Below are 17,047 nucleotides of genomic sequence, written 5' to 3'. Positions count from 1 at the left end.
GCTTGAGAAGGATCTTACACAGTGAATGGAACCCTAAGGACTGGCTCCATTTGAAGCTTCAAAAAATTACCTAATAAAATAAAAAATCTAGCTTCAGAATATTGCTTTTCTGGCAGAAAGGGCGGGCTTTTGCTATCTCCACCAGGTGCAGAATCCTTAAGGCATAGTCTGTCGTAGTGCATATTAAAGGAATTTCAAGGCTGCTAAAGTTTTACCTGCATGGAAGGAATCAGTTATAGCTTAAATCAACACCTAGCCTATTATTGAAGTCCTTTAGTATAAAACAAGACTGGCACTTGATTTAGTTAAGTTGATATTATTTATGCTTTTTGTGACCATTTAAATGTTTTAATCTCATAATCTAATTCTACAGAAAGAACTCTGTTTTGAGGAGTGGCTAGGAACTAGTATAGCTGTGGAAGTCCTCTGAATTCTATTATTGTATGTGCCTGCTTTTTAAATATAAATACCAGTATATAATACTTGTATGGTATTTACTTTGCCATTTCCTTTTCTTTCTAACTAAGCAGTATTTATACATATACAGAGCCTTTCAGCTATTCTAAAGTATCAAGCTTAGTAGCTACGGTTGGGTTAAAATCAAAGGTGCATCTTCAGTATTTTTTTCTACAAGTACCCTGAAGAGGTGGTAGGTGTGAATGCAGCAAAGGTGACAGATGAACACTTGTTTTGATGTCTGAATATTAGTCTCTTGTACAATTCTCTTTGAAAGCTCTGTATCTCTAGGGGTGTCTGCCTTCTCTTTTTTTTGCCCCTCTGATGGGCTAAGATCGTATGAATTTGCTCTCTGAAGAGAGATGTGTAGACATTTAGTCTTAATAGTAAGGGTGTCTGAAATCAGCACACAGGGGCCTTCAGCTGGGTAGTTCTCTGTCCTGTCTTGGTGAATAGGGAGTGTCCTGCATGCTTGGTGATATATCGTGGTCCCTTGGGACTTGATGTTTTGTAGCAAGGTAAAACTGTAGGTAAAAACTGGAATTAATGAATAAGTTATTGTTTTCAGACTAATCCGAGCCCTACCAAAAACTAGTTTTTATAAACAGCTTAAAAAAAAAAAAAGCAGTTTTTCTTTAGACGTCAAATATGCCATACTGGTAACATATAGTGTGTCGTGTAGACTGCTATGTGATACAAAAAAAGCTTGGCCCTTGCCTTGTGAGTATATTTTTTCATCTCTTTTTCCTTCTCTGTGGAAAGTTGTAGGTGACCTAAAATTTGGTACCTTATTTATTAGGGGAAAAAGATTTAAAAAATAACTTTGTTTTTGTGTTGTATTTACCTGTTGTATTCTGAGGTGCTGTTACCCCAGCGTTCTTGCAGCAACTGGGGCTAAGCTGCATACCACAAAGGTGTTCTGGTTGCCTTGCACTCTGTTAATTGTGTGCTGTCTCAGGTTTAAATATCAGGAGACTAGAAATGCATGCACGCAGGGCTTGGTTGATGATGAGTTACGTAATGCTGCATGCTGTTCCAGGCAGGACCGGTCCAGTACTGCAGGCTAGCACTTCTATGTGACATGAAACAAGAGCTGTAGTGTTAAACTGTTGAAGAGGAAGTTGGGGTTACTTCTCTCTCGCTTTTTCATGCTATTTAAAAACCTACTTGTGGTAGTATATTTTATGCTGATGTTGCTGTGGAAGGTCCTGCTAAAACAAAAGTATCTTTTGAATCCCCTGTGCTTGACAGAAAAACCTTATGTTTTTCTATATTGCCTGTTCAGCCTGTTCTCAGCTTGAAGCCTAGTATGTGGTTGTTCTTCACTTCTTGCCATGAAATACTCTTACAAAATATAATTTGATTTTCGAAGGGTTTAGAAGACCTTTAGGAGTGCTGTGGCTGATACTGTAATGTTTTACTTTGTGCCGCCCTGCCCTGAACCACTGTGCTATGTGATAATAGCCTGGTCTTCTGATCAGCCATTATCGAGGAACAGTTTTCACACAGTACCAGTTTTAAGATACTTTAAACTTGTGATTTGAAATAGAACAGCTGATCCAAGTCTAGAGACTGAGTGTTCCACTGGGGTGTAAACGCTGTGGCTTCTACACCTGGCTGCCCAAAGCATATTGCTGACATCCTTTTTCCCAAGACAGCTACTTGTGAAAATAGGCGTGAGCGGGAAGGATAGCATAATTACTCTAATGCTTTCTGCATTTAACCTGAAGTTGCTACTTCACTATCTGAAAAAGTATTTTTTTGGGTGCTAAAATAAGGAAAAGTTACAGCTGCACCTAATTAGTAGGAACTAGCACATTTTAATTGGCAGTGCTCATTGAGATGAATTTCACCTGGCCTGCTTGATTTTCAGTCCACCTGGTATGTATCACTTGTCTTGTGTCATGTTTCAGTAGGTTATAACTGCTTCTGCTGAAGAAAGGCTAGTTTGCTTCTCAGTATTGTATGCTGTCGTAGAGTAAACATAAATGTCAGTCGTAAGGTCTTACTGGAGACAAGTCAAGCAATACTTCTTCCAATATATAACGTATATAAGATACCAACAAAAAGAAACAGCATAGGCGTTTTCACTGGTAGATATCAACCTCCCACGGCTCCACTGTAATGCTGTAGGAAAGAGAGGGTGGGGTAGTTTGGGCCTGTTTCCACCTGGAAAAGTTGGAATTTTGTAGGCACTGACACTGGAATTCATTGAGGATGTGTCCTTGTGATTAGGTTTCTAAGGGAATGTCTGCCAAGCTTCATCACATACAAGTAGTTTTAGAGAGAGCAATGTTGAAAGAAGTAGTTGTTTGTTCATGTGAAGTTATGTCCATCCAGAAGGAGGCTGTCACTTTCATATGCAGACAAACTTTTACAGACATCATAAGTTGAGAGAACGATTTCCCTTCAGCTTTGTTAGTGTGAAGTTGTAAGCTGTAGCAGCTGGCCTGTGAGGGTCAGAAATGGGATTTTTTTTTTAGTTGTAAAATATATGGGTAGTATTTATTTTCTTAGAGAATCTGTAGCTGTGAAAGATTATGTAAGCTGTTCCTATTATACAGGAAAATCATTGATTATTCTGTACACAGTTAATTGATTTTTTTAGTAGGGTTATTACTGAATGTGATACAGCAATAATATAGTATGCCTTGGGCATATTTGAAAGAGATTCAATTGTTTTCCTGTTAAATTTCTGCTGTCTTTCAGTGTTGTCTTTCAACTTCTTCTTTCTCTCTTCTCTGCTCCCATTTTGTTGTTAGTAGGCATGACCCTCTATGAAGATTCTTGTGAATACAGGTTCTTAAGCCATCATCCTGGGCAAGATCTTGGTACATTGCCTTAAATGGCTACAGTACCTGTTGATGTGTTTAGTTCTACAAGGACAAAAGGATTGAGGCTGAGATCAGTTTAAGCAGATAAAAGCCACAAGATGTCCTGATTTAAACTAAAGCAAAACACTGAATTATTCTTTGGAATTTTTAATAAAGAAATGTTTCTATTGGTTCCATTCTTGTTTGTTTATAGTTTGCCTAAACTTCCTGTGAGAAGCATATAATGAAAAAGGCAGAATGCAAGAAACAGCTTAATTAATGTTAATGCTATTTTTTCTGCAGTTATATATCGTTGTAGCCTCTCGGTCACTGTAACCTATTGCTTTTCTTGCTTGTCTCCTATGTCTTACTATTGCCTTTTACAGAATTTAAAGATAATTAAACTAACTTTTTCTTCCAGTTCATAACTGGACTCAAGAGGATACTCTTCAGTGGCTGTCAGAATTTGTTGAACTACCCCAATATGAAAAGAATTTTAGAGACAGCAATGTCAATGGAACAACACTTCCCAGGTGAATGTTTCTTGTGGATTAATTTCATATAATTCCCTGCAGGTTGCTGCTTTAGCCTGTATGTAGGAACAACTATGTGAACCTAGAGTCTAATGAGATTTGGTCAAATGCAAGAAGAGAGATACGACCTGGCAGTTTTGAGGAGCTGGCTGCACTTTTTTTTTTTTTCTGCCAAAGTACTTCAAAATATAAATGCTTCTTGCCACTCCTTTCATCTTAGGTTTGTTTCTTGTTGTTGAAGCTTTTATCAATCGTCACATAATTCTGTATAGTAATGAACTTTCTTTTGAATGATTTCAAATCTCTTGTATGGGTATACATCTAAAACTGTTTGCAGAACCCCGTTTCTTAAGCATAACTACTGAATTTGAGTATTGTGTATATTTCAGAGTTGGTGTTGCAAGTCTGCAAACATGCCATTACCTTTAACTATGCTGAATGGATTTATTTCACAATTATTCCAGAAAGAAAATAATAGGGAAATGATTTGATGTTCTTCCTCTGCCACATGCTGATATGCTTTTTTATAGTACTACTGGCATTGTATGATATCTCTCACTCTAATTGTGTAACTATAATCTGTGTAGCTGCGGGAAATGCTGTTGGTGTTTTTAATATGGCTTGTGGAATAGATAATCTTCTGTTTTACCATTAACAGGATAGCAGTAAATGAACATGCTTTCATGATCTCTCACTTGAAAATAATTGACCGGAGTCATAGACAGAAGCTTCAGCTTAAAGCCTTGGATGTTGTTTTATTTGGACCTCTCACACGTTAGTAACTTTTTGGAGTTTTTTCTTATCTCACATTCGTAAGGATTCACCAGCAAATTCTTTCAGTGACACTTGATACTGTAGATAGGACAGCTTGCTTATTTTGTGGATGTACTGACAGATTGCTTGGCAGGCATTGTGGAGCTGGGCAATGAATTAAAAAATGTTATGAAGATGCTGGGATCAGGACAGTTTCACTTCTGTGTGTAAGGTTACATAGAAATTTTAGTATTTTTTGCAGATGGCTGTTGGCATTTATGTCACAAGAAGTGTCCTCTAAAAGCTTTTGACTATTTAAATTACACTTATAGCTAATGTTACTTTCAATTACTATTTAGCTTGGACATTGTAAGCTGGGATGCTGGAATGAGAGGAGACGACCTTCCCCAAGGAAGAAAAAAGGATGTCACAGGGTTCAAATCTAATACTAGTATCTTTTGTGCAGACTCAAGTTTAAGCGAAGTTCAATTTAGTGCAGCAGTTCCACATCTGACCCATTTTAGCATATGCAGACGTTTCCTTACTACATCACCAGTGGTCTGTGTGCTTGTTTGTACACTCTTACAGTTCTGTTGTGTTACTGTGCGTGTTGAGTACTCCTGAACTAGGAGTTCCTTTCAGAGCTTGGAGATCAAGCAACTAGTGAACGGCTTTGCAAAAGCCAGGCCAGATCTGACCTGGCCCAATTGATCTGAGTTACTTTGTCAGATCTGAGCTGGAGATTTTTAGGGAAAAGCAGCAATTTGTGTTTGTATTATACCTTTAAAGCTAGCAGAAACCATTGTTTACAAGTTTGTTTTAGAAAGGTGCAAGTGACTATAAAAATTATATTAACAAAGGTGTATGTGAATCTTGGATATGATACTTCGACAATCCAGATTTTGCTTTTGGAAAGTGCTGCTATTAGTTAGTTTACCCTTTTAAAATCTACTCTATTTTGTACAAGTGCATTTTTAACTCAGCTTATGGTATTCAAGAGCGTACAGACTGGGGACAACTTACTCAAAGATAACTAAAGTTAGTACTGACCTGAAAGTGTAGTTGGGGAAACTCTCAACTAATTTAAATAAGGATACAGACTATGTGTTGTAGAAGTTTAGTAACCTTTCCTCACTCTATCGTACGTTTTAGTATAGTACAAGTAGATTGTACTAGAGCACAGTTTCTTATATTGTATGGAAAAATGCTCTGGAATCCATTTGAAAGGTTGAATGGTAATTGTTGGAGATGAATTAGGTAAATGAACTGGAATCCTGTTTAGCATTTATTCTGTCACCTTTTAGACTGCGGGGACAAAAAAAAGTCCCTAGTCTGTTGTCGGTATCAATGAACTAATTAATGATTATATTATTCTCTTTACAGGTCCTCCTCACAACTGGATGAAGGATTTTATATTAACAGTTTCTATAGTTATTGGGTTTGGAGGTTGCTGGTTTGCATATACACAAAACAGAACCTCAAGAGAGCATATCACAAAAATGATGAAGGACTTAGAAAGTCTCCAAACAGCAGAGCAAAGTCTTCTTGACTTGCAGGAAAGGTATATTAAAAAAAAAGAAAGAGTTGGTGTTTAGGTGTCCTTTTGTTTTGAGGTCAAATACAAATACAGATCCTTTACAGTCATAAATTATTTGCATTAAGCTGCCTTTGGAGTTTGTTCATCTTAATTTTGTGTGGAAATTGCGATTTCAGTGACGATGGGTTTTTGGGTAAATATTGCTTCTGGGGTTTTTAGCAGGCAATATGAACTTGGAGGTGGGGAATAGAGATTCAATCTTTTTTGCCCACAAATTCACAAGTATGTACTGTTATTTTCATGTTATTACAACTTATGTTGGGATTCTCACATGTGGAAATGAGAACATTTCTTTTGTTTATAAACTCTTAAGACTGAAGCAGACCTGGACTGATTACTTTCTTTTGCTTATTTAGCATTATGAGAGTTGATAGTTTTTTCTGGTGCACGTGCAACTTAATTGTCTATGAAGACTTGTAGTTTGATCTTAATATATCTTAAATGAAGATTAATCTAGAAGTTTGCTTATTTTGTCGGATAATGGACATCACATTGTGTGATGTAATTGCTTTGGGTTCATGAAGCTTGCACAGTCTTTTTTATCACAGAATGGTTGAGTTTGGAAGGGACTTCTGGAGGTCATCTGGTCCAGCTCCACCTGCTCAAGCAGGATCACCTAGAACAGGTTGCCCAGGACCATGTCCAGGCAGCTTTTGAATATATTCAAGAGCGTGGACTCTACCACCTCAGTGGGCAACCTCTGCCAGTGCTGGTTCACCCTCAAGGTGAAAAAGTGTTTTCTGATGTTCAGATGGAACCTCTTGTGTTTCGGTTTGTGCCCATTGCCTCTTGCTCTGTTACTGGACACGTTTGCTTCTCCTGAGGACTGCAACTTTTAACAAATATGCTGTGTATTTTCTCATATTTTTTTGTTCAATGGTGAAGGCTTGAGAAGGCACAAGAAGAGAACAGAAATGTTGCTGTGGAAAAGCAAAATCTGGAGCGCAAAATGATGGATGAGATCAATGATGCAAAACGGGAAGCTCATCGCCTAAGGGAGTTGAGGGAGGGAGCTGAATGTGAGCTCAGCAGGCTCAAATATGCAGAGGAAGAGTTAGTACAGGTATCTGTGAACTGTTCATAATTGGTCCTGATATTAGATCCTTAGAAGTGTTTAAAGCAGCATTTCTCTAATGCTGTATTTGAATGGAAAAATTCTAAGAGTGCTTAATGATTGCCTGTCAGTCATACCATTATCTAGTAAAATAATCCTGAAACTATAAGAAGACATACACTTTGTATGTTAGCTTATCATGATGTTGTTGGATTCATGGGACAAAATATATACAAAAGCTTTTTTTTCTATCTTATTATCAGTTGAGAGATATTAACTTTTTCTTACTCTTCTGAGTAGCAATAGATTGTGTTTATTGTATCAAATAAAAATGCTGTCTCACAAATACATTTAAACTTCAAATTAGGGAGCTATATATATATATCATAGGGAAAAAGATTCTGAGCATACTATAGTATACAGAAATTTGTATGCTGTATTTCAGAAATGACTGATCTGCCTTCCTGATAGCAATTGGTACACACCAAAGCTGTAAAACCTTTGTATGTTGCTGTGGGGTATAAAGGTGCTTATATTTCACTTTCTTCTACTGTCAGACCTAATGATACTCTCGGTGACACTTTTTTCTGATTGCTAGGTTCGCATGGCTTTAAAAAAGGCTGAGAAGGAGTTTGAGCTGAGAAGTAATTGGTCTGTTCCTGAAGCTTTGCAGAAGTGGCTTCAGTTAACACATGAAGTTGAAGTACAATATTACAACATCAAAAGACAGCACGCAGAAATGCAATTAGCAATTGCCAAAGATGAGGTACTTTCACTCTTCGGCTACTTAAATAATTTTCTGATCTGTTGCTAGATATATGAAATTGTAAATATGAATTATTCAGATAAACGTTTGGATATTTTTCTTCTCTGAGTTGTTTGCTACCTGTCAACATTGCTAATATTTTGTCATCTGTTTATAACTTCTAGTTTTATGCATTTCATTTTATCCTGGATTTTAGGCAGAAAAGATAAAAAAGAAGCGAAGCACTGTATTTGGAACATTACATGTTGCACATAGCTCCTCTCTGGATGAAGTGGACCATAAAATCCTTGAAGCAAAGTAAGAGTATTACTAAGATGCATATTCTTTTGTGTTTATTCATGGAACAATGGGATATTTTGAGAGTTATGGAATTTAGTATCATAATGATTTTGCACTTTTAAGGAAAACAGCTTAAAATATACTAGTGTCTTAGTAGTTTTGCAGTTTTAAGTATAAGAGTTTAAAAGATATTAAATTGTGACTATTTGGACAGTCCTAATGGATCTTTTGGTGTGCTGGAGTGCCAGCACTTGTCTTGCTTTGTTTTATCACCAAGAACAGTGTATGTAACTTTAATGCATGCTTTTCTTTAGGAAAGCACTCTCTGAGTTGACGACATGTTTGCGAGAGCGTCTTTATCGATGGCAACAGATTGAGAAGATTTGTGGTTTTCAAATAGCGCACAATTCTGGGCTACCAAGCTTGACCTCTTCTCTCTACTCTGATCACAGCTGGGTAGTTATGCCTCGAGTTTCCATTCCTCCTTACCCAATTGCAGGGGGAGTTGATGACCTAGATGAAGATACTCCTCCAATTGTTTCGCAGTTTCATGGTAAGTGGTGTGAGCTCAGTAAGAAGAAAGGGGAAAGGTTGTGAAGACATGAGATTTTAAAGTTAGGTGGGAGAAGAGTGCTGAAATCAAACAGGATTGGATCCAAGTCAAAAGGATCAAAATTTAATCTGGCATTTCAGATGCATCTTGTACAAAAACACTTGCATGAAACTCAAAAATGAGTTTGCAATAAAGGTAACATGAAGTAAAGGCCTTTTGTTGATTTCAGTGGGAGAGTTGGGGGCAAATTCAGCTAAGGTTTTGAAAGTCATGCTGGGATTGCAACTTAAACAAAAATTTATAATGAGCAATGCTGAATTTTGGTTAACACATTCATTCTTTTTCAGATGGAAGGGATGGAGTTAGTCTAGGGTCCCATAAACTACTAGGAAGATCACACCTTTCAAAAGGCCACGTGCTATGTAGCTTTTCAAGCATTCTGTAGTGGTTGGAACAAAATCCTGTTGCTTTTCCAAGGGAAGCTTTTAGGTATAATGTTTGTGCTTGGATACTGCAGGTAGTTTGAGTGTGAGGCAGAGAGGCAAGTGCTTGAGGGAGGGAAATCCAGCTTTGGTTAAACTATCATCAAATGGTGTACACGAGGGATTCAGACCACCCTTGTATCTTGAGTCATTGTGCCAGTACAAGGTGTGTTTCATAGAATTTGTGATCAACTGGCCTCTGGGGGAAAATTTAAAAGACGAGCTCCCATGTAGCTATTCAAAGAAGCAATATCAAGCTGAGGAATGAGTAGGTAAGAAAACTTTGTATGTGTACGTTTGTCCTCAAGAGCTTGGATTCTCACAAGAAATTAGAACTGTGTTTTAAAACAGCATGAAGAGAAAGGTTGCCATTTTGCTGGCTGCATTTAGTGTGCCTTGGGCATATTAGCGTACTAACCTTTTTTCTGCAGGCCATATTATAAAGTTCACAAATCCCATTGCAACACTAATGAAAGTTCTGATCGCTTTTGAAAATGTTGTCTCTCATCATCTTCACTGGGAAGGCTTTGATTTAAACCCTAGCAACGAATTTCTTAATGGCCCAATAAAATATGGAGGCCTAGATTTAACTTCCAAATCTGTATAGAGAAACCTGTGGTCTGATATTAAAATGAAGATTTCTATTTGTTATTATGGCTTTCCAGATAGTCTAAGTAGTATAAAATGACAAAATACTTGGATAAGTCTTGGATAAGACTACAGATTTATGGGCTTATTTTTAGTCTCTCTTCTCATTCAGGTCTTGCATAGAAGTGAAGCCAGAGAGGAAGGTGCAGTTGACTCAGAGGAACTATGATTACAGAAGGACTGTACAATTTGTAAAAGCATACTTAATGGAAACTTTACTGTATGCTTTTGCAAATATGATTAAAAAAAGGTTAAAAGTTCAATTAATTTTTAAGTATTTAGCTAATGGATGTTGTCTCAGTAAGGAAAACTATCTGATGCTTAGTAACATTATGAAAACTTTAAATATGTTTTTCTGAATTTTGTTAAGGCATGAGCGTCTGATTTTGTTAGTGATCATATGCTAACTTTTAAAATTCTGCTCAGTAAAAAAAAACCTGGAACCATTTGGGAGTGGGGAAAGGGAGGGAATATATGCTAAATGATCTGTTGTTGAAACCAGTTCAGTTGTCAAATTATTGTAGGTTAGTTTGGTAACTGTTAAATTATTTCCATCCTTTAGAAAAAAATTAACAATTGCACATACGGAAAAACAGAAGTAAAATAGCTTGCCTCATCTATGCCCCTTTAAGCAAAATGCAGTGTGCGGACACGTCAGTTATGACCAAGACAGTCCAGTTTAGGTCCAGACACTAAACAATCTGGGCTGTTACCTTGCCCCAGCATCCTTTGGTCTCTTAAGACTGCCAGAATTTCAAGTCTGCCAGACAGCTGCCTTTGTGCCGCAGCAATTGAGATGGTACGATGGTGTGAAGTAATAGATCTGCTTAATCAACCCTGAGCTGAACTGCAAAAAGGGGATAAAGAAATAGATGTGTGAGACTGGAACAAAGACATTACAGAAAGGTGACAGTGAAACTTCTGTTTTTCTGCTGACTGAGTAGGATTCATCTGATTCCTTGGTTACCAAGTTTCATGTGTACTAGAAAATTCTATTTGTTAAATTGTCATAACTGAATCCTTCGCAATCCCGTGTGTATACACCAACAAGGAACCCAAATGCTTGTAATGTGTCTCAAAATTCACTGATGGTGCAATCTTGTTCTCTTTTACACCAGTGAGTAGGATGGCATCTGGTTTACCTGGACATATTACAAATTTCCTAAAGGGGTTCTTATTCTCTTGTATCACTTCACATTTGCTTTTTTAAAGAATGTTTTTGTAATGACAGAAGTTTATTTTTGAGCTGTTAACACCTGCTTCTCAGGTCAGTACAGAGTTCATCAGAAGTCAAATCAAAAGTTTCTTGCGTGACAACTGTCATGTTGGGACTTGTAAATCTTTCTTTTCTGCTCAGCCTGGGAGGAAACAAAGTCTAAAGAGCTGGTGAAGGTGCAGCTGCTTGCTGTTTTCTTAAAGCTGTGATTTCCTATATTAAAAGCAGAGTGACAGCTCAACCTTTTCTGAGATTTCAGGAAAGGAAATAGTAATACAACTGATGTTAACCTGGTGTCTCCAAAAATAAAATGCATTTTGTCAGACTAGACATCCAGGTCTACAAAAATAATTACTTTTTTCAGTGTCTTGTGTTCAGTAAACACTTTGAAAATCAGTAGGTATGGTCTGTCTCACCTAAGCAGTCATGCATTCTGTGGGGCATTTTGAGTATGAGAAAATCTGAGGCTCGTATCAGTGAGCCTGAAAACAGATTTGTAGATTTATTTCCATGGAAGTATTGCTGCCTGATCATTTTTGAAGGAGGAATTGGATTAGGAACATTTTAATTTGTCATTTCTTGTTAGATACTTTCCTGGCCAAGTCTTGTGTTGGTGTCTCTCCACATCATTAGTATTTTTGTTTCCAGAAATTCATAGTTAGCTTGGCAAAAGAATTATCAAATAGGAAATGCCTGAGCTCAAAATGAGATTGAATTCTCTAATTCCATTATCTTATGCAAATGAAATTGGTCTTACAGGTCTAACATAAATTTCAACTAATGCAATGTATTTCAGGTAGCTGTTTGGTTAGGTATTATACCTACATTGCAAACTTTTACATATTCTTTTAAGCTCCAAATAGTCACATAACTGAAATACAGGATATTGTGTAACATACTAATTTTATCACTGCTCTTTTTGTAATGGTCAGGAGTATCAGTAGAATCTATCTCTTTGTTCTCAAGAGAGCATAGTGAGCCAGAGCTTTGTGCACATGGTCAGAGTAATATTTGGCAGGCAAAAAACTGCTACAGTTTCATCTTGGTTAGCTTCTTCATCTAAATGTAGAATGTGTAAGGTGATGCCAGTCTTGTTTCCCCTCTAAACAGTAGAGCAGTGTCTAAGCTGCTTAAGAATCACTGTGGCTAAAGCAGATACCTGCTATTTAGTCTTCAGAGTAGATATTGTTGACATCAATGTCACTTGGAGGGTTTGGTTTGCTTTTTCTTTGCCCCAGGGTCCATTGTAAAACCTTCCAGCACGCTGGCAAGAAGCAGTAGCTTGTGTCGGTCCAGACGCAGTGTTGTGCCATCATCTCCACAGTCTCAGCATGCTTTGCACTCCCCTGACCCTGACATCCTTTCTGTGTCGAGCTGCCCAGCTCTTTATCGAACTGAAGAAGAGGAGGAAGCGATTTACTTCTCTGCTGATAAACAATGGTACGGAGATTAGCAAACAGCACTCAGAACTTCAGTAGGATTAATTGAGAATAACAGTTTAGAATTAGAGGTTGAACCAAGCTAAAAGTTAAAGTAATCTGTAGGATAATATAAATTAATATAGTCCACATGGAACAGAGAGGGTTCTTGTCTGGTATGTGTATGTAAATAGCTAGCATGTCATATACAGTTAAGTAATGTTACAATCCAGGGTGCACTGAACTAACCCTGATTCTCCATTACAATATGTTGCTGGCTTTTACATCTGAAACTAGGATCAAAAGCAATGTCAGCTACTGGGCGAAGAGAAGATGGATGGTAACACAATTCTTACAGCATGTTGAGCGTGTACCTACTCTTGTTACATGGCCTCATAGGAAAAGGTTAAATTCCTTTTGGAAGGAGCAAATGAGCTTGTTGAAAGGTAGGGACACTTGTCCTGAAGGAACTTTTTGTATGTGATAGGCTTATATCTCATTCTTTCATTTCATAACTTTTCTGACTTCACGTGCCAGAAAGATAGTTTTTGTTCTTTGAAGTGAGATGCAAATAACTGATTCTGGGCAGATGTTGCTGTCCACAAAACCAAGATCACACAAATTTAATTATCTTAAGTTTAGATAATTAAATAACATAATGCAAGCTGTAAGTGCAAATGTTTAATGTTCTCTTTTGTTAATTACTAAAGAAAAGTGTGGGTGGTGCTTTTAGACTCATGTTATTGATTCTAATTTAGTTTCATGTTTAATGACATTAAGGAAATAATAGTTTCATTATATTTTCTTCTCTCTTTGCTCTGACTCAGGGAAGTACAGGAAACAGGTTCGGAATGTGACTCCTTAAATTCATCAACTGGAAAGAAGCAGTCTCCTCCAGCAAGTCTTGAGATATATCACACGCTTTCTCCTCAGAAAGTATCCCCAGAAGAATTCTCACTGGAGGAATCATCTACGGGAGACTCTTCTTCTCTAACTCCAGATATTTCTAGGGGGTCTCCTGACTGTGTAGGCATGGCAGAAACTAAGAGCATGATCTTTAGTCCTGCAAGCAAAGTTTATAATGGAATCCTGGAGAAGTCCTGCAGCATGAACCAACTTTCAACTGGGATCCCAGTCCCAAAGCCTCGGCACACCTCATGTTCTTCAGCCAGCAGCGATAGCAAGCCCAGCCACGAAGCTGCTTCTGTCCCTAGGATTAGTAGCATCCCACAGGACCTCTACCAAAATAGTGAAAAAAGCAAAAAGCCATCAAAAATAAAAAGCCTCTTTAAGAAGAAGTGTAAGTGAGGTGGGCAGAAGATACCCATAGTAATGCTATAAGAACTCTGTTTTTTAAATCTTTAGGAATGTAATTCCATTTGAGCATTCCAGACTGGATGCCCTAATGGAATGCTCTTTGTAGGTCAACTATATTTAACTGTACTGTCAAAGGTTGTGCCAGCTGTCAATGAGAAATCATTAAAAAGTTCAGACAGTTTACATTCATTTCTGTCTATTTATTTCTTTTTTTGTAGTTTGTCTTTTTTAGTGTTTTTTTTAAATTTTTTTTCTTTTTTTTCTTTTTAATTCATAAACCATTTTTAAGCCACTTTGGACTTCTGAGCTTTAATGGACTAGTAAGCCTTCCTGGGCTTGCAAAATTTTCTTGTTTACCAGAGCAACTTCCTGTCTTTCCGTAGAGCTAGGACATTTATCTACTGGACTTCAAGAATATAAAAGAAGTAGAACTAATTGAATTGCACTACTGTTTTACAGACTGGAAAATTCTCCCTGCAAGTGAAACTGAAAGACTTGTATATGACTGAAAAGAAGAATCTTTTCACTTTTAGATCTTTTGGGGTTTTTAAGTAGAACATAGGATTTCTAACTGACTTGATTTCTGGAAATGGAAATGCCATGCTTTTATTATGGGAAACTTTGTTAGATGCATTTATTATTAGAATGGTTCAAGTCCTGCTGTAAAGATCATGTTTTTCCCAGGACTTTCACTGTGATTCTACTTCACTGCAGGCTCTAAAAAAAAAAAAGTAATTTTAAAGAGAAGAGGCTCTTGATTCCTTATGCAAATGATGGATATGAAACTTGACTGAGGACTGAAAATATTCACCCTCCTAAAATGAGGAGGGGAATAGTAGCTTTTGTTTACAGACTGACAGACAATGGACACTTGGTTTGTGAAAGTTTGTACTGTGGTAAAGACAATAAATTGGAAACATTGTTGTGCTTGGGAATGTTCCAATTTTAGCTGATACTTGTTTCAGACGTGTTTCAGAGGTCCTGTTAATTGAAAGCTGTTGTAGGCTGCATTGCTTATGCTTACTGCTGTATGTAAGTTATTATATTTTCTGGATTAGCTATTAATGTCTTAATGTCCTCCTTTTGTAAGATTTCATACGCTTTATTTTTGTATAGTTTGAAGATTTAGCTGTTCAGACATGTCTGAAGTAAATGGTATAATTTTATAATGCATACTGTTATACTAACTCATAATTTTAGATATAAAGATACATAAAGGTGAGACTCCACATGCTTCAGACAAAAGCAATTTTTATGTTAAGCTTTTATAGGGAGAGGTGAAATTACTATAAGGCAACAAGGAAGCAGTCTTAGGGCAACAATAGCTAGTTGTTCAAAAACATCTTTTTATTTTTTTTAAGCAGTCGGAGACATAAACATACTGCTTGAGTAACAGTGCCTTTTATTCAGTTTGTCTGAAAATATTAATGCTGAGCAGGAATTTGTTTTGAGGTACATTCCAAAGAGATACTTCTTGCTTTAGCGAACACAAGCATTTTACCCAGTGATGACTGAGTAGTTTCAGCTATACAGTATTCCAGTTGCCTCAGTCACAGGTGCCACTGCCAGGTACCTGTGATTTGGCGCTTAACTTCTTGCCAATATGTACATGCTGTACTGTATGAAAGAATTAATTCACTGACTGCCTGATTCACTTTACTGTCTAACAAAGAGTAACTGTCATACAGAGAAGCATAGGAGGAATCAAGTGTTTGGTAAAGTTTGGAAAAGAGAAAAATTGGTGAGATAGAAAATAATGGAAACATGATAATGTTCCATTATTCTCTGAATCATCAGATTGAAGAGCTATAGCTGCAAACAAGTCATCACAAGATAAAAATTATCTCTTTGGACAAAAATTGTAGAGTCTGTACATGGTAGACAAAAAAAGCAGCAACGCAAAAATACCTGTGCCAGAGAACCACCTCAATACTGAGCATTCAGAGTTGTAGTTAAAAGCCTGATGAAGTACTTGAACATGTACAAAGGGAGAAAATACATAAGTAGGGGACTTATTTTGCCTCCCAAATCCCATGCAGAAGAGTACTACCAGAAAAATATTCAATTTTGATGTCTGCACTTGAGAAGGCTATAGTGGTAACTGAGTTTAAAGTAAGATCTGGGTCTGGATAATAGACATGCAGTGTGAGGTTTGAGGAACTTTTGTCATTACCAAAGATGAAGAAGTGGCATTTTGATACTGAAGAGTAAATATTTACACATGGAAGAAAATATCTGGTACTGAGGAATAGGAGGACAGCACTTCTAAATCCTGACATTGCAGTCGGACAAACTCAAATACTGAGAAGCCAAACCACACAAATTCAGTTCTCTACAGTAAGTATAACTAAGAATTGAAATAGATAATATGTTGGGCTCTTCTTTGGTTGTGACTGTAAGTGTTGAATATCTTTTTAAAATACACGATTTAACTGTCTTCTGGGAAAAATGTGTCATGGCGTTGTACAAATAAATCAGATGAGATTATTGTAATGAAAGATTTTGGCTTCAAAATGGCAAACTTTTGGAGCACAGACTACTCTCAACACTCAGTTTATAATCAACTGTCCTGTAACTTTATAGTTTCTACTTAATAATTGGTGTAGAACTAAACTTAATATGATCAGAAGTAGTAAGTATTGTATACTGGAGTACAAACTGTAATTTTAAGTTCATAGAGTTGGATTTTTTTTTATTATTTTAATAAACCTCTTGCTCATCTTGCCAGCTAAATTTATCCACAATCTAAATGATTTTCATTGCTCCTACTATGGTTATTGTAGAAATGCGTACCTTCAAACTGTTAGCAACCTTTTGTTAAGGTATATTGAGAGTATTGACTCCAAATAGATCTTCGTTGGCAAGCATCAAATCCAGTCTTAATGTTCAAGTACCTGGCATGTGTTAACATCTCGGAAGTGAGACTATGCTTTATAAGGTCCTCTGTTTGCTTAATAGTGTAATTTGAACTGACTGGCAGTCAGTGAGTCTAGCCAGCATTCTGACCACTGAAACTTCTGTAAGACAAGTTAATCACTTGAGGCAATCATCTTGTGTCATCATCCTTAAATGGCTGAGGACTTCCTGAGCTCTAAACTCAGAATGGTTGTGATCAGAGGTTTGTTTTTCTTTTTTAGTGTTTATAGATAAAATCCTTGCTCT

At 37.0% G+C, this 17,047-nt stretch overlaps 1 protein-coding gene across 3 annotated transcripts in view; it reads left to right on the top strand.

Moving 5' to 3' along the window:
- STIM2 (stromal interaction molecule 2) overlaps positions 1 to 16,618 on the top strand; it is a 69,654-nt gene extending 53,036 nt beyond the window's left edge. Inside the window, exons 4-13 of one of the 3 annotated variants that reach the window (XM_069856210.1) lie at positions 3,691 to 3,802; positions 4,461 to 4,576; positions 5,939 to 6,116; positions 7,038 to 7,215; positions 7,805 to 7,972; positions 8,169 to 8,269; positions 8,566 to 8,804; positions 12,389 to 12,590; positions 12,866 to 13,014; positions 13,396 to 13,583. In XM_069856210.1, the coding sequence (XP_069712311.1) occupies positions 3,691 to 3,802; positions 4,461 to 4,576; positions 5,939 to 6,116; positions 7,038 to 7,215; positions 7,805 to 7,972; positions 8,169 to 8,269; positions 8,566 to 8,804; positions 12,389 to 12,590; positions 12,866 to 13,014; positions 13,396 to 13,433 (1,481 nt within the window). In that variant the 3' untranslated portion in view covers positions 13,434 to 13,583. Of the gene's footprint in view, positions 1 to 3,690; positions 3,803 to 4,460; positions 4,577 to 5,938; positions 6,117 to 7,037; positions 7,216 to 7,804; positions 7,973 to 8,168; positions 8,270 to 8,565; positions 8,805 to 12,388; positions 12,591 to 12,865; positions 13,015 to 13,395 lie in introns of all 3 variants that reach the window. The other 2 variants (XM_069856209.1, XM_069856211.1) reach the window with 2 other exon arrangements.
- The last annotated feature ends 429 nt before the right edge of the window (positions 16,619 to 17,047 follow it).

This window comes from Phaenicophaeus curvirostris, chromosome 4, assembly GCF_032191515.1.
Source record: "Phaenicophaeus curvirostris isolate KB17595 chromosome 4, BPBGC_Pcur_1.0, whole genome shotgun sequence".
NCBI classification, from domain to species: domain Eukaryota; kingdom Metazoa; phylum Chordata; class Aves; order Cuculiformes; family Cuculidae; genus Phaenicophaeus; species Phaenicophaeus curvirostris.
The sequence above is the reverse complement of the archived record's forward strand: the minus strand, read 5'-3'. Positions and strand labels throughout refer to the sequence as shown.